General features: G+C 56.2%; 1 protein-coding gene across 1 annotated transcript; it reads right to left on the bottom strand.

Annotated features, from left to right (window-relative positions):
- Positions 1 to 11,871: 11,871 nt before the first annotated feature.
- Positions 11,872 to 20,251, bottom strand: LOC142818418 (maestro heat-like repeat-containing protein family member 7). Its single transcript, XM_075897788.1, has 10 exons — positions 19,988 to 20,251; positions 19,599 to 19,702; positions 19,165 to 19,287; positions 18,544 to 18,611; positions 18,039 to 18,144; positions 17,671 to 17,766; positions 17,400 to 17,504; positions 16,872 to 17,007; positions 16,548 to 16,642; positions 11,872 to 11,880 (listed from the first exon to the last, which is right to left on the bottom strand). Exons 2-10 carry the CDS (start codon positions 19,662 to 19,664, stop codon positions 11,872 to 11,874), a joined length of 804 nt encoding a protein of 267 aa, XP_075753903.1. The 5' UTR covers positions 19,665 to 19,702; positions 19,988 to 20,251.
- Between the last annotated feature and the right edge of the window lie 839 nt (positions 20,252 to 21,090).

Here is a 21,090-nt window from a genome sequence, read left to right as displayed (position 1 = left end):
TCTGACTCCGCCATGGCTCCTGCCACACAGAGAATAGAGGGGGCATGACTGCTGCCTCCATGTGGTGCCAGCCCCCCAGTGATCCCCAAAGCTGCATCCTAGGGTACAAGATGCCACGCAGGGAGAGGGCGGGGTGATGGTGGGAAAGAGCAGGGCATGGGGCAGTAATGGACAGGAAGTCCCAGGCCAGATTGTGCAATTGCTCCAGCTGAGGATGGCCCATGGGCTGGGGACAGTGCTGCTGAACACGATCTGGGGGTTATCCAAGATCACAAATGGGCATATGAGTCAACAAGGTAATACAGCTGCAAAAAAGGGTTTGTCTAAACAGGGCTCTGGCTTGTCAGACCTGGGCGGTGCCTGTCCTCCTCCACCAGTCTCAGCTGACGGACTCTGTTGGGTTCTGGCTGCCACACTGTAGGGAAGATGTGGGCCAGGTGGAGCGAGTCCAGGGGAGAGTCACAAAAATGATAAAAGGTGTAAAATACCTGACCCATGAGAACGCCATAGACAGTCTTGAGAAAAGAAAAGGTAGGGAGGGCCGATAACAGGCCTTCCCGTGTGTTACGGGCTCTTCTAAAGGGGCTGATGATCACTTGTCTCTATGTCCACTGAAGTTGGACAATGTGTGAGGGACTTTACCTGCACCGAGGGAGATGTAGGGGAACTTTCTGTCCCTAAGGGCAGTTAAGCTCTGGAAGAGGCTCCCAAAGGAGGCTGTGGAATCGCTGTCGCTGGAGGCGTTTAAAAAGAGGCTGGGCAGACACCTGTGAGGAATGGTCCAGGGTGACGTGCTCCCCTCACAGCTCAGACTTGAAGATTTCAGGGGGTTTCTTGACGCCCTGCCCCTCCAGGGCTCTGTGCTTTCTGCCTCGCTGCTCTGAACGAACTCCCCGAAAACATCCATTGAGCTGCCTCATCATCCCTTTCCTCCGTAGCACTCCCCGTCTCCATGACGCCTGCAAAGCCAGGAGAACCCTGGGGCTGATGGTGTGATGAGACCACTGCCTCTCCTGGGGACGATGACTCCTTGTGCTGCCCTCCCAGGCAGTCTGGGCGCTGAACTTCTCTTCACTGATCAGGTGCCCAGCACAGGGCGGTTCTCCTCACGGCGCAGCAAACGGCTTGGCTGGGGCTGTGATAGACCGGACTGTGTCTGGGCACAGCTGAGGGCTTCCGCTCAGGGCGAATTGCTCAACTTTGGGGCTCCTTACAGTCCCCAGACTGGTTACCTCTCCAAACAGGCCACAAACCAGTCTCACAGAGTGCTTCAGCTGCCTGCCTGAAGCCTCACGAGCAAAACCCCTCCGAAACCCCAGCAATATCCATGCCCCAGATGGCCCATGCCTCATACACCGGTGGGGGGGTCTTAGCACCCAATCCCACCTACCCCGAACAAGTACTGTCCGGTTCCAAGAAACCAGCCACAGATCCCTGGTCACTTTACCCTCTGGACCTTACCCACAAATCATGCTGAGCCAATCCTTTAGCATCTAACATCTAAAGGTCTATTATTACAATAAAGAAAAGCATGAGAGTAAGGTTGTTAAAGGATAGTACATTACATGCATCAAATTTCCCGGTTCTCGATGCAGCCTCTAGCAGAGATGTTACAGCTGCTGGCTTACAAGTCCTTGTTGCTCATCCTAGGGTCAGGATGGGCACACAGTTCTTCCTGGCTCTTCGATCCCTGCACTGCTGCCTCTGGGATGAAGTGCTGAGCTGAGTACCAAGATGGAGTCGACCACATGGCCTATTTATCCCTCCTTCCTGGTCTCTTCTTGGCTACAGCAGGTCACCTGGCCCATGGCCTATCCCTGTGTTCCCTGCTGGTAGCCACTAGGTATGAGTCACCACTCTTGAGGTGTGTCCTTGGCCTAAAGAGGGCTATTGTTCCAGAGCTTTACTCGTTAGCATATCCATAGGCTGAGCTGCTTTGCCCATAGTTCAACCACATACAGAGAAACATTTGGTATCCACACAAAATACATGCTTATAACTTCACATACCAACATTATACAATCACACGAATAGCATATATGGAATCAGAAGAAAGTAGGCTTCTACTGGACACCTCACGTGGCCCCCCTTTGTGCCACTTTTGGGGCCAACACCCCCACATGGGTGCAGCAGTGATCTGGCTGCTCCCCTCAACATCCAGTAACATGACTGGGGGCAGGGAGGAAAAGTTGCTTTCCTCTCCCCCACATTGTTTCCTAAAAATCCCCCCTCACTTTCTGTGTCTAGCGTCAGGAGTGAAAGCAACTTAAAATTCTTACAGGTACTGTGGTACCACACCTCCCTTTGTGGAGGTCAAGGCAAGAGCTTGAATCACAGAATCATAGAATAATAGGACTGGAAGGGACCTCAAGAGGTCATCGAGTCCAGCCTCCAGCCCTCAAGGCAGGACCAAGCTCAGTCTACACCATCCCTGACAGATGTCTATCTAACCTGTTCTTAAATATCTCCAGAGAGGGAGATTCCACCACCTTCCTTGGCAATTTATTGCAATATTTGACCACCCTGACAGTTAGGAATTTTTTCCTAATGTCCAATCTAAACCTCCCCTGCTGCACTTTAAGCCCATTACTCCTTGTCCTGTCCTCAGAAACCAAGAGGAACAAATTTTCTCCTTCCTCCTTGTGACACCCTTTTAGATATTTGAAAACCGCTATCAGGTCCCCCCTTAATCTTCTTTTTTCCAAACTAAACAAGCCCAGTTCATGAAGTCTGGCTTCATAGGTCATGTTCTCTAAACCTTTAATCATTTTTGTCACTCTTCTCTGTACCCTTTCCAATTTCTCCACCTCTTTCTTGAAATGTGGCGCCCAGAACTGGACACAGTACTCCAGCTGAGGCCTAACTAGTGCAGAGTAGAGCGGCAGAATGACTTCACGAGTTTTGCTTACAACACACCTGTTGATACAACCTAGAATCATATTTGCTTTTTTTGCAACAGCATCACACTGTTGACTCATATTCAACTTGTGGTCCACTATGACCCCTAGATCCCTTTCCGCCATGCTCCTTCCTAGACAGTCGCTTCCCATCTTGTATGTATGGAACTGATTGTTCCTTCCTAAGTGGAGCACTTTGCATTTCTCTTTATTAAACCTCATCCTGTTTACCTCTGACCATTTCCCTAACTTGCTAAGGTCATTTTGAATTATGTCCCTCTCCTCCAAAGAAGTTGCAACCCCACCCAGTTTGGTATCATCTACAAACTTAATAAGCGTACTCTCTATCCCAATATCTACATCATTGATGAAGATATTGAACAGTACGGGTCCCAAAACAGACCCTTGAGGAACTCCACTTGTTATCCCTTTCCAGCAGGATTTAGAACCGTTAACAACAACTCTCTGACTACGGTTATCCAACCAATTATGCACCCACCTTATCGTGGCCCTATCTAAGTTATATTTGCCTAGTTTATCAATAAGAATATCATGCGAGACCGTATCAAATGCCTTACTAAAGTCGAGGTATATGACATCCACCGCTTCTCCCTTATCCACAAGGCTCGTTATCCTATCAAAGAAAGCTATCAGATTAGTTTGGCATGACTTGTTCTTCACAAACCCATGCTGGCTATTCCCTATCACTTTATTACCTTCCAAGTGTTTGCATATGATTTCCTTAATGATTTCTGCTCCATTATCTTCCCTGGGACAGACTTTAAACTGTAGTTTCCTGGGTTGTTCTTATTCCCCTTTTTATAGATGGGCACAATATTTGCCCTTTTCCAGTCTTCTGGAATCTCCCCTGTCTGCCATGATTTTTCAAAAATCATAGCTAAAGGCTCAGATAGCTCCTCTATCAGCTCCTTGAGTATCCTGGGATGCATTTCATCAGGAGCTGGTGACTTGCTGACATCTAACTTTCCTAAGTGATTTTTAACTTGTTCTTTGTGTATCCTATCTTCTAAACTTACCCTCTCTCTGCTTGTATTCACTACGTTAGGCACACCTCCAGACTTCTCGGTGAAGACCGAAACAAAGAAGTCATTGAGCATCTCTGCCATTTCCAAGTTTCCTGTTACTGCTTCTCCCTCCTCACTAAGCAGTGGGCCTACCCTGTCCTTGGTCTTCCTCTTGCTTTTAATGTATTTATAAAAGGTCTTCTTGTTTCCCTTTATGCCTGTAGCTAGTTTGATCTCATTTTGTGCCTTTGCCTTTCTAATCTTGCCCCTGCATTCCCGTGTTGCTTGCCTATATTCATCCTTTGTTAGTTGTCCTAGTTTCCATTTTTTATACGACTCCTTTTTCATTTTGAGATCATGCAAGATCTCCTTGTTAAGCCAAGCTGGTCTTTTGCCATATTTTCTATCTTTCCTACACAGTGGAATTGTTTGCTTTTGGGCCCTTAACAACGTCCCTTTGAAATACTTCCAACTCTCCTCAGTTGTTTTTCCCTTCAGTCTTGCTTCCCATGGGACCTTACCTACAAGTTCTCTGAACTTATCAAAATCTGCCTTCCTGAAATCCATTAGCTCAATTGTGCTGGTCTCCCTTCTACCTTTCCTTAAGATCATGAACTCTATTATTTCATGATCACTGTCCCCTATACTGTCTTCCACTTTCAAGTTCTCAACTAGTTCCTCCCTATTTGTTAAAACCAAATCCAGAACAGCTTCTCCTCTGGTAGCTTTTTCAACCTTCTGAAACAGCAAGTTGTCTCCAATGCAGTCCAGAAACTTATTGGATAGCCTGCGCCCCGCTGTGTTAGTTTCCCAACATATGTCTGGATAGTTGAAGTCCCCCATCACCACCAAATCTTGGGCTTTGGCTAGTTTTGTTAATTGTTTAAAAAAGGCCTCATCCACCTCTTCCACCTGGCTAGGTGGCCTGTAGTAGACTCCTAGCATGATATCACCCTCGTTTTTTACCCCTTTTAGCTTAACCCAGAGACTGTCTACACAGCTATCTCCTACGTTCATCTCCACTTCAGTCCAAGTGTGTACATTTTTAATATACAAGGCAACCCCTCCTCCCTTTTTTCCCTGTCTGTCCTTCCTGAGCAAGCCGTACCCTTCCATACCAACATTCCAATCGTGCGTCCCATCCCACCAGGTTTCTGTAATACCAATGATATCAAAGTTGTATTTATTGGTTAGCAATTCCAGTTCTTCCTGCTTATTACCCATACTTCTTGCATTTGTATATAGGCATCTAAGATACTGATTTGATCTTGCCTCCCTGTTGTGCCCTGACCCTCCTTGCTCCTTCCCATTATAGGCCGTAGTCTCCCCCATTTCCAACCCATCTCCCAGTCCCGCACATTCAGCACTTACCTGTGGGCTTTGCCCCATCGAACCTAGTTTAAAGCCCTCCTCACAAGGTTAGCCAGTCTGTGTCCAAATTGAATGACTGGAAATTACCTGTGAGAAATTTGAATGTGTGGAATCCAGGGAGCTCAGGGCTGGGGTGTGAGGATGTGGGGGAGCTCAGGGCAGGGGGGTGGGGAATGTGGGAGTATGGGGAGCTCAGGGCGGGGGATGAGGAGTGTGAGGATGTGGGGGAGCTCAGGGCAGGGGGTGGGGAGTGTGGGAGGATGGGGAGCTCAGGGCAGGGGTATGGTGGAGCTCAGGACAGGGGGCTGGGGAGTGTATGGGTGTGGGGAGCTCAGGGCAGGGAGTCCAGGAGTGAGGGGGGGCGCAGTGCAGGGATTGTGGTGCAGGAGTCAGGGGTAGGTGGTGGGGGGGGTGTTTGGAGGCTCAGGGCAGGGGACTGGGAGTGCAGCCACTACACTACTTGGCCACCAGATCCCTGGAGTACACTGTGGCTGTGCAGCCCAGCGTGCTGACAGCACCCAAAGCCCCGCCCCCAGCCCGCCAGGCTTAGTGGGGCACCCCAGAGGGGCTTCCTATCGCCCTTGTATAGCACAACATGGACAGTTGGTTCCCACTACCGTGATCTCCTAGGAGACTGAGACACCATTCTGCCAGGACGGCCCAAGCTGCTGAGGGAAATTGCCCCCCACCATCCCGTCTGTCCAGGTCCCTCTGCCTCTGGGTTTGTTCTTCAAGGGCCAGATGTGTGGGGCTGGGACTGTCCTTGTTCTGTGTTTGCAGAGTGCCCAGCAGAATGGCTCCTGCTTCCCCCCTGGCCTAGAAATAACCAGAACAGGCAGTTTGGGGAGGGAAGAACCAGGGAAGGGAAGGTTTGGGGCCGGGGGCTAAGAGGCGGGGCTGGGAGGCAGGGCTGGGGTGGAGATGCAGATGTAGGGAGTTGGGGTGGAGGCTGGAAGAAATGGAACTCAAGGAGCTGGCAGGGTTGGTGAAGGATGGAGTAAAGGGAGGGGGGCCAGGCTACAGGACATGGAGGTGCCAGCCACAGGAGGGAGGAGGAGACATTTGTTTGACAGGACCCCAGGGATTTGGGAGCGAGGAACAGTGGGAGGGGAGTGGGAAACATTTGGGGAGAGGAACCTTTGGGAGACCTGGTGGTGAGGAGGGCGGCAGTCAATGGGAGAGGAGACAAAAAGGAGCAAGGTGCTGCCTGGGTCCAAGGAGGTGGGGAGAGATGGGGTCTGGGTGTCACGAGTACCAGAGTTAGCTGCACCTCCGTCCTCCTCCCTACCTGGTATCTCTGCCCCCTCCCTCCCGAACTTTCCTTCTGCATGTCTCTGGGCCTCTCTGTCAGTGCCAGAGGGGATCCCTCCCCTCCCCATGGCTGGATTCTTCCCTTCCCGAGACATGCAGTCACCATCTCAGTGGGGTGGGAGCCCTTTGAGGCTTCGCCTGCGTGTTCCCAGCCGAGAAGGGGCGGCTAATCCCGCAGAAGCAGAGCCCTGCACTTTTGAGTACCTGGACCCAGGGTTTTGCTGCTTTATAGCGGGTGGGGTTAAAATAACGGAACGTCTCTTGTCCCACCAATCCCCCAGGACTCACCCCTCTTCTCTGCATTGCGCAGCGTCCGGGGGATACCGCCCCGCGGGGACACTCATGCCCGTGTCCAAGGGGCTGTCCCGTAGCCTATGTCAGTGTGAAAAGCATTAAAGGACCCTGCCCCAGAGGGAGAGCGTCTCTGGGGGCGTTGTCCCGGGATGACTGCAGTGCTTTGTCCACACCAGAGTAGTGAGAGGCAGCCGCAGCCAGGGTTGCCAGATGGTCAATAAAAATACCAGACAGACTTGCCATTGCATCACAACCTAGAGTACATCTTATTTAGAAAATGGAGATATTTTCTCAATTTATCTCCTGGACAGAAAGCTCAAATACTGGACTGTCCGGTTCAAACGGGACACCTGGCAACCCTAGCCACAGCCCCTGCCCGGAAAAGCTCCCAAGCTAAGCACCTGGGGGATTTAGGAGCACCAAGCAGTGGGCACAAAGCACAGTCACACACTTGTGCTCCCAACTCCCTTAGGGCTTTGAAAATGCTCCCCTTAGACGAGTTAGAATCAGTGTCCCCGTTTCACAGACGGGAGCTGAGGCCCACTCAGGGGAGTGGCAGGGCCAAGGGCTCTGCAGCAGACCTGGGACTTGAACCTCAGTCTCCCAGAAGTTCCACAACCAGCCCGCTCTGCTTTGCTAAAGGAGCAGGCGGGACTGTTTGTGCAGGAGGAGGAGCTGGGCTGGCTGGCTGGCTGGGGCAGGCCACAGCAGGGCTCAGCCCTTGGCCTGGCTGAGAGCGAGGAGAGGCCTGCAGGCTGAGGGGCAGTGTGACGGACCGGGCCGTGTCTGGGCACAGCTGAGGGCGTCCGCTCAGGGCGAATGGCTCAAATCCGGGGCTCCTTACAGCCCCCAGACTGGTGACCTCTCCACACAGGCCACAAACCAGTCCCACAGAGCGCTTCAGCTGCCTGCCTGAAGCCTCACGAGCAAAACCCCTCCGGCACCCCAGCAATATCCATGCCCCCGATGGCCCCGGGCCTCATACACCGGTGGGGGTCCTAGCACCCAATCCCACCTACCCCGAACAAGTTCTGTCTGGTCCCAAGAAACCAGCCACAGATCCCTGGTCAATTTACCCTCTGGACCTTACCCACAAATAACGCTGAGCCAATCCTTTAGCATCTAACACCTAAAGGTTTATTATTACAATAAAGAAAAGCATGAGAGTAAGGTTGTTAAAGGAATAGTATGTTACATGCACCGAATCTCCCAGTTCTCGATGCAGCCTCTAGCAGAGATGTTACAGCTGCTGGTTTAAGAGTTCTTGTTGCACATCCTAGGGTCAGGATGGGTTCACAGGTCTCTCGGGCTCTTCGATCCCTGCAATGCTGCCTCTGGGATGAAGTGCTGAGCTGAGAACCAAGATGGCATCGACCACATGGCCTATTTATCCCTCTTTCCTGGCCTCTTCTTGGTTGCAGGAGATCACCTGGTCCTCAGCCTCTCTCTGCTGGCCGCTCTTAGGTGTCCGCCCTCATGCTTTAGGTGTGTCCTTGGCCCATTCAGTGCCATTGTCCCACAGGGCCTCGCTAATTAGCATGTCCACAGGCCGGGCTCTGCCCAATGCTCAACCACATGCAGAGAAATATTCAGGATCCACACAGACTACAGATTCCTAACTCCACACACAGACGTTATACAACCACATAAATAGCTTCCATAGGACTATCAGATAATAAGCTTCTATTCAGCACCCCACATGGCCCCCTTTTCTACCATTTTCTGGGGCCAACACCCCCACCTATGGGTGCAGCAGTGATCTGGCTGCTCCCCTCAAGATCCAGTAATGTGACAGGCAGTGACTGGAGGAGCTGCCTGGGCATAGACTGTAACCCAGGGGCCCACAGTGCAGCAATCATCAGCAGTGTCTGTGTCTCCCCAGCCCCCATTCAGAGCTGAGTACAGGTACCTCCCCAGCCCCCTCCCCACCCCCGTCTCCTGCTCACAGCAGGTCAATAGGGTTCTCCCATTCTTGGGCCTCTGGTTCCCATGCAGCTGCTCCCAACAGGAGTCCCTTGCAGCCCGGCAGGCTGGGGCAGGCCCCATCTGTCCAGCACCAAGGTGATGACGGATACAGACACCAGGAGGAGCGAGACGAGGGTGCAGCCAATGGCCTAGGGGGCAGGAGATGTGGCCGGCCCTGCAAATGGAAAGGACCTGGTGACAGTCGGGTGCAAAGTGGCAAATGGCTCTGCAGTGCCAGCACTAGGCACAGAGCAGCTGCCGTGTAGAGACCTTGTGTGAGTGCCCAGAGGGCTAGATCTACAGGGGATCATGCTGCAGGGGGCATGTTCCCCCGACAGGAGGCCGAAGTGACAGAGGCTGTTGGGGACTCTCCTCCCTTTGCCCAGGTGGTGTTGGAGGAGCAGGGAAGGACCCAGGTTTGCTCAGGCTGCACCAGGACTTGGTGCAAAGGCCTGACAGGAGCCAGCAACGGACACAGCAGCCCAGACCCTCTCGCCTCTCCCCAGTATGGCTGGCAGCTCACAGGGGCGACCCCGCCCTGGGCACGAGGCCTTGGCACCGGCTGTGGGCTCAGGAGGGGGCGGACATGGGACATAAGCGATGCCGAAGGGAGGGGTGTGGGCATTAGAGGCCACTACCATTGCCCCGCCCCCTTCCCCGCACCTACCCCTGCCCCTGTTCTGAGGCCACGCCCCCACTCATTCCACTCCCCCCTCCCTCTGCTGCTTGGGCTCCCCCACCCTCACTCAGGTTCGCTGGCCTGAGGCTGGGGTTACGGTGCAGGATGGCTGGGGAGTGGGGCGCGGGAGAGGCTGCGGGTTGCAGGCTCTGGGACAGGTTCAGGGCAGCGATGGGAGTTTGGGTGCAGACTCAGAGGCAGTTAACTGTGGGAGGAGGATCCAACAGGAGGCTGGGGTTTGGGGTGGGGGGTGTCTACCCCAGCTGCCTGAGAGATACTAGACTGACTCTGGTTTCCTTGTGTCTCCCCGGCTGGGCTCTCACTCCCACTTCTCCTCTCAGGGTCCCTGCCGGCTCCCCTGCTCTATCTGAATGCGTCCCTGGCGCCTCCACCCCCCCAAGCCTCACGAATGTGGCCCCGACTGAGACATCTCACTCCCCTGGCACTCCAGCCCCAGCACAGATTAACTCTCCTGGGTTCCAGGGAGAGTGGCATTTGCGGGTCCCTCTCAATCTGAGGGGGGGCCAAAAATGAGGGATCCCCGAACCTCAGTCCTCCCTGTCCCTTCCCCTCACCCCAGTGGGGCTGAAGCGCCAGAGCAGTGAGGTGTCCCAGTTGGGGGCCTGTCACGTTGCTGAATTGGAGGAAAGCAGCCAGATCGCTGCTGCACCCCTAGGTGGGGGTGTTGGCCCCAGAAATTGGTGTGGGGGGAGCCATGTGGGGTATTGAATGGGAGCTTGTTGTTTTCTGATCCTGTGTACACTGTTTATGTGAGTATATAATGTCTGTGTGTGTAGATCTGTAATCTGTGTAGAAACTGAAGATTTCCCTGCATGTGGTTAAGCATTGGGCAGGGCTGAGCCTGTGGAGCCTGTGGACATGCTAATTACCTGTGGAACAATGGTTCTCAATGGGCCAAAGACACACCCAAAGAATGGGGGCTGCCCTGAGAGCAGCCAGCAGGGAAGACAGAGAGGCTGAGGACCAGGTGACCTGCTACATATTAGAAGAGGCCAGGAAGGAGTATAAAGAGGCCATGTGGTCGATGCCATTTTGTTCTCAGCTCAGCACTTCATCCCAGAGGCAGCACTGCAGGGATTGAAGAGCCCGGAAGACCTGTGAACCCATCCTGATCGCAGGATGTGCAATAAGAACTTTTAAACCAGCAGCTGCAACATCTCTGCTAGAGCCTGCATCGAGTACTGGGAGATTCGGTGCATGTAACGTACTGTACTTTAATAACCTTACTCTCATGCTTTTCTTTCCTGTAATAATAAACCTTTAGCTATAGATTCTAAAGGATTGGCCCAGCGTGATTTGTGGGTAAGGTCCAGAGGGTAAATTGACCAGGGATCTGTGGCTGGTTTCTTGGAACCGGACAGAACTTCTTCGGGGTAGGTGGGATTGGGTGCTAGGACCCCCCACCTGTGTATAGGCCCGGGGCCATCTGGGGCACGGATATTGCTGGGGTGTCGGAGGGGTTTTGCTCGGGAGGCTTCAGATAGGCTGCTGAAGCGCTCTGTGAGACTGGTTTGTGGCCTGTGTGGAGAGGTCGCCAGTCGGGGGCTGTAAGGAGCCCCGGATTTGAGCAATTCGCCCTGAGCGGACGTACTCAGCTGTGCCCAGACAAGGCCTGGTCCGTCACAGTGGTGTAGTCGGCAGGATCCACAGATCTTGGTCAATTGAGCTTTGGGATCAAGACCCCACGCTGTCTAAATTTGATTTTTGGTGTTGAGAGTTTGGTTGATTAAAGAGCCGCTGCGATGATCCCGGAACTATATGAGAGTCTGAGCAAAAGTGCTCTGAAGGATTTGTGCTTGGGGAGAGGCATTGCCTTTAGGAAAAGGGCCTCTAAACTAGATCTGGTAGTGCTGTTATTAACCAGAGATGTGGATGAAAAGGAGCAGAAGCAAGCCAAGGAGGCTGCTGAAAGAAGGCGGAAGGCAGATGAAGAAATTGCTAAGAGAAAGCAGGAGATGGATCGGGAACTTGAGATGAGAAAAGCAGAACATGCAGAGAGAATGGCAGAGCATGCAAAGAAGATGGCCCTAGCCAAGGAGGAAAATGCTAGACTTGACCTCCAGCTTAAGAGACTAAAAGAACAAGAGAGACTGTATCCTCCTGAAGGTTCAATGTATAACTCTGTGGGTATGGGGTATGCTTATGATATGGCAGACGTATTTTACCCAGCTGACGTGATGACCCAACCCCAAAGCATGTATGAATGCAAACCTTGTGTGTTACCTGTAGCTAACAGGGAGGTTTGGGAAGGGGGTGCATGTGGGTATGAAAAGTTTCCTGGAGCTGTGGCTGGTTTCATGGGAGCTGGTCAGTCTGCCTGTAACCAAGGGGAAAGTGTCTCTATATGTGAGCCTGTGGGTGAGGGCCCGTCTGATGCCTCAGAGGTGAGGCTGGAATCAGAACCAGGGCAGGAAGAGCCCAGAAATCAGGGAAATGTTTCTCTGGGGCAGCCTGGAGTGGCTGGTCAGAGTGAAGTTTTAGTTGAGGAGCTGGTGGCTGGTGAGGTTTGTGGAATTGAACCTGCACAAGCTGAAATTGAGTTGTGTGAAGCACAGTGTGTGCAAGCTGGCGATTTGGCTGGTGGAAGTAGCAAGGGGGCAGTAAAGGAAGCTGTCTCAGTGGCTAGCTGTATGACTGAGATTAGCCAGGGGTGTTGGGACAAGGGAGAAGCTGTCTCTGGTGGTCTGGCTGTGTGTGGGGAAGAGTTTCTTCCTGTGTCTGAGGAAGGTGCCCCACAGCCTGTGAAGGCTGAGAGCAGTGTGGTTGTCCCAGAGTTGGGTCTGGATATGGCTAAGGCCCAGGAAGGGGGTGGCCCAAGGTTTGTGTCTGCTGGGGAGAGGGATGAGGTGACTCAGGTAGAGACAGTCAGTGTTTTACCAGAACCCCAGAGACCAGACAGTGGTGACCCTGATATTGTGCCTGATGCTGCTGTGTTGCTGGCAGAGGGGGGAGCGACTCTGTGGGAGCAGGGAGACCCCTTAGCCCGGGCACAAGGAGAGAATGAGGGTGTGTTAACTCTGGTGCCTAATGATGGTGTGGACGTTTACAGCCATCTAGAGAGCTGCACAGGGAGTGAAGATGCCTCTGGCGCTGTCTCTTGTGAGTCTGTCTATGTGCCTGAGAGGGGATTATCAGTGAATCCACCTGAGGGGCCAGAGATGACTCAGGGAGTAAGGGAATTGCAGGAGGAGTTGGTTGTGGCTCAGCAGGGCAAGGCTGCTGCAGAGCCAGGGAAGGGTGAACTGCTGCCTAAGGAAGCTCATAGGGAGGAGAGTCCTGGCAGTGCTTGTAGCAAGCAGTTTGCAGTAACTGTGAGAGGTGACGATGCCTGGCTTGGAGAAGGCATTCAGGAGAAAGCTCTGCCTGTAAAAGGCAGCAGCTTCTTGTGTGGGGCACTTGTTTTGGTGCCTGACAGACAGAATTTGTCTGTTAACAGTGACTCCACTGACTTGGGTTTAGGGAAACCCAGTGTGGATGGTGGTGGAGAAGTCTCAGAGGGACTGAGGGTTGTTCCAGATGAGGCAGGAACAGCCAGAGAATTGGAGCAGGCTGCTAACCCAGTGACTGTGGGTGACCAGCTTGCTGGGAAGTCAGTGTGTGTGGGACAGGATTGTTCCCAGGTGAAGGAGGAGAGTGGGAAGTTAGTGTCTCAGATTCAGGAGAAGGGCTGGGTAGCTAAGTATGCAGAGCAGAACAGCTGTGTGGTCACTCTCCCTAGGATGCAGGAGATGGCAGTTACGCTCCCATCTCTGGACACGGTGGACACTCATAATCAATCAGGGAGTTTGATATCTGGTTCCATGTGGAAACAGAGGTTGGAGGTGGCCAGAGGAGAGACTTGGGAGTCTACAGCTTAATGCTGTTACCCCACTGAGTGGGGGAAGGGGGAGAATTCCAGGGCCATTGTGAGCCGGGGAGTCACACCCAGCCAGCCCTTTGTCTTGGTCAGGCCAGAGGTTTCAGGCCTGGAGCCCAGAGGACAAGGGGGAGGGTCAGGACTTGCTTTGACAAAGAAGATTTGCAGGTTGAACCTGAAGGGAAAAAACTGCAATGGTGTGGAGCCAAAGAAGGGGCATGATGGGGAATGTCAATATACACCTGATATAGGATTGCTTTTGTTACTGATGTTAATTCTTGTAACCAATGTATTATTGTTGCAGAGAATTGTAACGGTATACAGTGTGCATGAGCTTATGAAAATACCATGTAATCTGTCTGGAGATGTACCAAACGACAGACGGTATGTAAGGGGACATTGTGATGTGGCTATTTCATGGTTAACACTTGTAACTGGTCTTGGAACTTCTTACAGGACAAAAAGGGTTCCAGCCAGAAGATCCTGTGTAAGAAGGGAAACTGAGGCACACCACCATTTTGACGGGGGAGGCCTGTGATGCCCTCAGTGATGTTACTGGCATCACTTCCTGCATCAATTTTGCGTTGGGGGTGTCACGTTGCTGAATTGGAGGAAAGCAGCCAGATCGCTGCTGCACCCCTAGGTGGGGGTGTTGGCCCCAGAAATTGGTGTGGGGGGAGCCATGTGGGGTATTGAATGGGAGCTTGTTGTTTTCTGATCCTGTGTACACTGTTTATGTGAGTATATAATGTCTGTGTGTGTAGATCTGTAATCTGTGTAGAAACTGAAGATTTCCCTGCATGTGGTTAAGCATTGGGCAGGGCTGAGCCTGTGGAGCCTGTGGACATGCTAATTACCTGTGGAACAATGGTTCTCAATGGGCCAAAGACAAACCCAAAGAATGGGGGCTGTCCTGAGAGCAGCCAGCAGGGAAGACAGAGAGGCTGAGGACCAGGTGACCTGCTACATACTAGAAGAGGCCAGGAAGGAGTATAAAGAGGCCATGTGGTCGATGCCATTTTGTTCTCAGCTCAGCACTTCATCCCAGAGGCAGCACTGCAGGGATTGAAGAGCCCGGAAGACCTGTGAACCCATCCTGATCGCAGGATGTGCAATAAGAACTTTTAAACCAGCAGCTGCAACATCTCTGCTAGAGCCTGCATCGAGTACTGGGAGATTCGGTGCATGTAACGTACTGTACTTTAATAACCTTACTCTCATGCTTTTCTTTCCTGTAATAATAAACCTTTAGCTATAGATTCTAAAGGATTGGCCCAGCGTGATTTGTGGGTAAGGTCCAGAGGGTAAATTGACCAGGGATCTGTGGCTGGTTTCTTGGAACCGGACAGAACTTATTCGGGGTAGGTGGGATTGGGTGCTAGGACCCCCCACCTGTGTATAGGCCCGGGGCCATCTGGGGCACGGATATTGCTGGGGTGTCGGAGGGGTTTTGCTCGGGAGGCTTCAGATAGGCTGCTGAAGCGCTCTGTGAGACTGGTTTGTGGCCTGTGTGGAGAGGTCGCCAGTCGGGGGCTGTAAGGAGCCCCGGATTTGAGCAATTCGCCCTGAGCGGACGCACTCAGCTGTGCCCAGACAAGGCCTGGTCCGTCACAGGGCCACCTCAGTGAGGCTTGTGGGTTTTGGAAGAAGGGTTTTTGTATTTTGCTTTTCTCGTGTGTGGTCCCCAACTGGTTTTTCTGGGGGTCAGTTGCCCTGGAGACAAAAAAGGTTCCTCATCCCTGCCTTTAATAAAGAAAACTTTGAAACCCTTTGTGGTAGACAGAAATTAACATTTTACCTTATTTAAAATGAAGTTTCCTAAAGTTAAAACACCTAATCTGTGTAAACATTCAAATTAAACCAGTCACCCAAGCTCCAGCACTAGCACAATGGCTCCGCGTGATGATGCAATGGACGGTGCGCACCCAGGCTCCTACCCTCAGCTCTCTTCTGCACCCAACCGCCCCGTCCCAGACCCCAAACTCCTCGGTAGCAATGTGGCCCTTGACCACTTGCCAAAATGCCCCCCCCCATTAAAAATTATTGACAAAGCCTGATCCAAATGTTTTTTGAAACGTTCTTTAATCCGAATTTAAATACATTCTATACAATTGGGAGGGTTGGGGGGAGGGGGACACAGCTGCTGGCTCCTCAGCTCCTTGTGCTCTCACTGGCTGTCTTCCTGCTGCAAGGGAAGCAGAATCCGTCACATTCATCCCTGGGGACTCAGGGGTACTGGGCCCCCCCAGCATTTCCACCCTCCTCCCCCCTGCGCTGAGACTTGTTCTGCTCTCTGCTCACCCCCCGTCAGGCCCGCAGGGTGAGCTTCTGACCCACCCAGCAGGGACGTGGGGTGGGGGCAGCATGAGGAAAGGGGCGGGGGGCTCCCTGAGGGGATGGGAAGGAGACCCTGGCCCTGCCCCACTCTCCTGCATCTGCTCCGGCTGCTCACCATGTATCCCAGGAGCTGATGGGCCTGCCCATGCAGGGCGTGGGCCAGGACCAGCCCGGCCTGGCTGGGGCGCCTCAGGGGGGAGCGGGCAGCGAGCAGAGCCTTGTCTAAAAAGCAGTTCTCCTGCTCTGGGGTGAAGAGCTGCCCAAAGACCTGAAATCAAGAGCACGGGAGGTTTCAGCTGACGGCCCAGAGCCCGGCCCCAACTCCTGGGGCTAAAACAGCTTCCTCCTTCTGCAAACTCCCTTCCAGACCCTGCACCCAGACGCTCTCCTCACCCTGCACCCCAACCCCTGCCCCAGGTCACACCTTCCTCCTGCCCCCAAGACCCTCCCAGACCTCACCCCCCTCCGCACAACAGAGCAGCCCTAGGCCACTGGCCAACATCTTGGAGCGACCTCCATCAAAAAGTGTTCCCCCCCCCCGCCCTGCTTCCCCTTCTATGGGAGATCCGGGGCAAGGTGCGGCGCTGCCCCTAGGAAGCGCCGCCCCTTTGAAACGCCGGGACAGCGTCACAAAGGGGCAGCGCCGCCCTGTCCACGGCTCGAATAGTCGAGGGAAAATGCATCGACCATTCGATCAGCGACTCCCCGCTCCCACCCCGCGTCCTACCCCCACGAGGGCCCCAGCCAGCCCCACCCCCGAGCCCTGCCCTGCCCTGGCAGCGCGTCCTTACCTCTCCCACCCTGACGGTGTTGCTATGCGCCAGGACCCATCTCTCCTTATAGTAGTGCCTGCACCACAGGTCCTCTGCCTGGTGGATGTTGAGGCCTGCAAGAGACAAACCAGGGTGATTCTGCTGGCAGGTCTGAGCCCTCCCCCTCCCACGGGTCCCTGCAGGCATCCCTGGGCAAATGGAGGGGCACAGGGGGCAGAAGGGGAACACAGAGGGACGCATCCCCCCTTGGGCCAGTCTGGGGGAAAAGGTCTGGGTCCCCTCCCCCCGCCGCCGGCACCCTCAGGGTGTCCCTGGGGCCCAGGTCCCGGCTGGGTTCCTTACCCCTGTGGTGCAGGAGGAGTTGGTACAGGCTGTGCACCCCCTTCCGGGCCAGCCGGCTGACGTCTTCGGATGGGTCCGAAATAAAAAGGCCCAGCTGGGCCACGTGGTGACCCATCCTCGGCCAGTCGGCGGAGTTCTGCGGGGAGAGAAGAGGGGGGTCCCTCAGCATCCTGGGGCTGCATGTCCCATGCTAACGGCCGCCGAGGCGGTTCTGAGCTCGGGGACGGACAGAGACACCTCCCGGGGCGGGGCGGGGCGGGGCGGGGCGGGGCGGGGCCGGCCTTGCGAGGAGACAACCCTGAGCAATGGCCCCGACTGAAGGGTCACTCCGGGGGTGGAACAAGGGGATCCACTGACGGCCACTCCCCAGTCTGGGGCCCAGGTGCCCCCCGGAAAGGCCCAGGGTCGCCCCTCCCCGGGGAAAGGAGAACGCGGCCCATTCCCGGCCCATTCCCAGCTCTGCCTCCCGGGGACGCTCCCAGCCCCGCGCCCTGCAGCCCCAGAGCCCCCGGCTCCGAGGTCACTTACCTCAAACCCCGGGAGGGTGGTGGCGACTCCCAGCAGGGCCGTGGTGCTGCCAAGGGCCCTGGCTCGCTCCTGGGGCAGGCGGGACTCCAGCCACGGGCTCAGGTGCTGGGGGGGAAAGAGGCAGGTCAGGACCCGTAGGGAGGCGCCGGTTCTGGGCAGAGCCTGGGGCTCCTCTCAGACTGTGCCCCCCCCCCCCAGCCACTGACACAGCTCCTCTCTCGGCCCCCCGAGGAAGCAGGGACAATGGCCCCGTCCCCCCCACGGGGCTCACCTCCATGATCAGCTGCAGCCTGGCGGTGTCTGGGGACTCGGCGAGGAGGCTTGCCAGTAGGGCCTGGAGGTCGACGGGAAGGGCCCGGATGAACTGCTGCAAGACAAGGGGGAGCCCTGGGTCAGAGGGGGGTTGGGGAATCCAGGCCACCCGCTGGCTCCGGGGTGCAGCCTTGAGCAGGGTCTGAGCCGCCTCGCAGAGCAGGGAGGAGCCCAGGCTGGGCATGGAAGGGACGGGCCCCCAGGGAGAGCAACGGGAAACCTGGAGGGAAGGATCCAAACCTGCAGCTTCTTCTCTCCCTCTGCCCCCACCCCCACTCCTCTCTGGAGCTCCAGCCCAGCCCGGGAGCAGGGCCCGGAGGGACGTACCTGCGTGTGGATGGGCTCCTGCTGCCAGTCCCCAGACACAGTCTGTCCCACGGCCGCCCTCAGCAGGGGGCTCAGGAGCTGGGCCTGTAGGGGAGGCTGCAAGGTGCTGGCAGGAGAGAGGGGCAGAGACTGTTAATTCAGCAGCAGGGCTGTGTCCAGACTCAGGGGTTTTTTCGGGAAAAGTAGCCTTTTTCCGAAAAAACTTCACCTGCGTCTAGACTGCAGCCGCGTTCTTTCGAAATTAAATCGAAAGAACGCGGCTTTTCTTTCCACGGCGGTAAACCTCATCTCACGAGGAAGAACGCCTTCTTTGGAAAGTGCTTCTTTCGAACGAAGGCGTTCTTGAATGTAACTAGGGCTTCTTCGAAAGAGAGCATCCAGACTCACTGGGTGCTCTCTTTCGAAAGAGGCTTGCAGTCTAGACATAGCCCAGGAGACAGAGACTTTCCCACTCCCTGGTCAGGGGATCTGCTCTGGGGGGGAGTCGGCGGGGGGGGGTCAGTACCTGAGGCTGCAGGCGGCGTTGAGGCAGTCGGCCAAGACCAGTGGGGGGGGGGAGTCCTCCATGATCTCCTGTGAGACCCAAGGAGACAAAGGGGCGTGTGAGGCTGGGGCCCCCAAGAGACGCTCACACGGCCAGCGCCCCCACCCAGCAGGATCCAACCCCACTGCCTCCTGCTGGCCTGTAGCCCCCCTGCCCGGCACAGGGCCTCTCCCAGCACCCCCCTCCCAAACTGGGACCAGCTCAATCCTTGTCCCCAGGCCGTCTCCTGCCCCTCACTGCCCTGGTGACCAGCCTCTGAACCTCCTCATCCCTGCTCCCCAGGCGCATCCTCAGCAGCCCGCTCTGCTAACCTTCCAGCTCCCCCCCCCATGGCCCGGGGAGACCCCTCCCTGTTCCGAATCCCCCTCCCTGTCCAGCACCCCAGACCTGCCCCATTTCTGTGTCCCTCCCTCCTCCAGCATCCCCACCCACCCTCCCCATGTCCACCTCCCCCTCCCCCTCCAGCACTCCTGGCCCCACCCATCCCATTTCCAGCACCCCCACCCGCCGCCATGGCCCAGGCAGACCCCTGTCCACCCCACGTATCCCCTCCCCTCCTCCCGGCCGCCGCCACTCGCTCACCACGATCCTGGCCATCATGGTGTCCTTGCAGCAGCGCGGCGCCAGGGTGTCCTCGCCCCTTTGGAGGGCGGCGAGGCAGGCGGGGGGGACGGCCAGGAGGAACCGCTGCAGGGCGGCTGGGCTCTGCACCCCAGAGAGAGTCTGTGAGCCTGGGGCCTGCCTGCCCCCCACGGACAGCTGCAGGGCTCAGGCCTCCCAGGAGTGGAGGTGGGAGCTGCCGGTTGTCCAAGCACCCACACTCCCCCCCCAACTGCTGCCTCAGGCTTGTGGGGGCCCAGCTGGTGCATGACAAGAGACCTCAGCTTGGGGGGCCCAGGTCATGCAGGAGAAGGGGCCCCAGGGGGATCCCCAGGGACAAGCCCCTCCCGGAGGGGGGGACGTGCTGGGAAGGGGCCGGACAATCTCGGGTCCCCCCGTGTGGAGAAGGTTCCTACCGTGTCCCGGGTGTGGAGCTGCTCTTCAATATCATAGATGGCCCCTTCCTCCACCCGGGAGTCCATCCGCTCCTGGCAGAGCTCCGCCGAGGCGCAGGGGGGCTCTGTGCGGGAGGGAAGGGACCAGGGTGACTCCAGCGGCCAGCAGGGGTCACGCGCCCCCATGTCAGGGACCCAGGGCAGGGTGGGCCCCACACGCCCCTCGCAGGGACCCATCCCCCTTCCACCCTCACATCTGCCAACGCCCTCAGCAGAGCCCCCACCAGGAACAAGAGAGCCAAGCAGCAGCTCCCGCCCCCATCCATTGCCCTGGCTGCGGGGCAGACACTGGGGCTGCCCCCCCGTGTACTGGGTGAGCCCCGGGGCCCAGCATGTTCACGGCCCCTCACCTGGGTCTGAGCGGCTGCAGGAGGTGGCCCGGCTGCAGCTGGAGGCCCAGGCGCTGCTGCTCACTGAGCTGGACCCACAGCTGCAGGGGCTGGTGCGGAGAGGCTGGGGGCTCCCGGAGACTGGCAGGTCCCCGGGGGCCGGGCAGGGCGATGCCCCCTGGTGGTAATGGGGGCTGGGCTCCTGGGGCAGGTGTTTCTCTCCACAGAGGAGGCCCCAGAGCCACCCTACCCGGCTGCCCCGCTGGGCTGGGTCCCGCCTTCCCAGCCGCCTCTGGAGCCAGGTCCGGAGGGGCCTGGCCGGTGAGCGAGTCGCCCCGAGCTGGTGGGATTCAGCTTCCCCGCCCGCGGGGACGGAGGAGCTGCTTCCCACCGGCCCTGGGGCCATCTTCAGGGCTTTCCGGAACCACAGCCTGATGTGTTTGGCCATGCTGCAAATGAGGGGAGCAAAGGGGAGCTTGGGGCGCAGCCTGCAGAGCGAAATCCAGGGGTTCCAGCGCCCCAGAGCGACTGCCCCCAGCCCCCAAATGGCCCCTTGCTTATCGGCTCAGTCTTGCACAGGCACTTCTGGCCCTTGACCGAGGGCTGGGCCTGCCTGGAACCCAGCCGGCCCCGGGCGGGATCCAAACCCCTGGGGGCTCTTACCTTCTGCAAAACGCTGTCCGGATGTGGAACTCACAGAGGACAAAGCAACTGTGAGCAGGAGACGCACCAGAGCTAAAGCAACCGGGGGTCTCCAAAGTCCCCTGGGCCCGCCCCCCCCTTTTCTCAGCCTGAGATGTGGGTTCCTCTGTGAGGTCACCACCTCCCCACCTGCCCTTTGCCTGATCTGCTGAGGGCTGCCCAAAGCCCCTGTGAGGTCACTGCCCCCCCCACCTCACCCTGCCAGGCAAATGTCCTGCCTCTGGCCACCCCTCTGGGAAGTTGGAGCCATTCCTAGGGGTCCCCCCCACTCCCTGACTGGGCATCCTGCAGCCAGCAGCTCCAGTAGCCCCATAGGCTGCTCCCTGCCCTACACTGCAGGCTTCTTGCACAAGAACTCTTTCACACCGGAGTTCTTGCGCAAAAGGTCTCGTGCAAGAGCACCTCCACCCTGCCATGTGCTT

Source organism: Pelodiscus sinensis, chromosome 15 (assembly GCF_049634645.1).
Source record: "Pelodiscus sinensis isolate JC-2024 chromosome 15, ASM4963464v1, whole genome shotgun sequence".
Classification (NCBI taxonomy): Eukaryota; Metazoa; Chordata; order Testudines; family Trionychidae; genus Pelodiscus; species Pelodiscus sinensis.
The sequence above is the reverse complement of the archived record's forward strand: the minus strand, read 5'-3'. Positions and strand labels throughout refer to the sequence as shown.

Coding starts and splice junctions, on each gene's coding strand:
- LOC142818418 (XM_075897788.1), bottom strand. CDS start 19,664: ATGGACTCCCGGGTGGAGGAAGGGGCCATCTATGATATTGAAGAGCAG. Junction 18,145..18,543: donor AACGCCGCCTGCAGCCTCAG/GTACTGACCCCC, acceptor CTCTCCTGCCAG/CACCTTGCAGCCTCCCCTAC. Junction 17,008..17,399: donor CCACCCTCCCGGGGTTTGAG/GTAAGTGACCTC, acceptor CTCTCCCCGCAG/AACTCCGCCGACTGGCCGAG.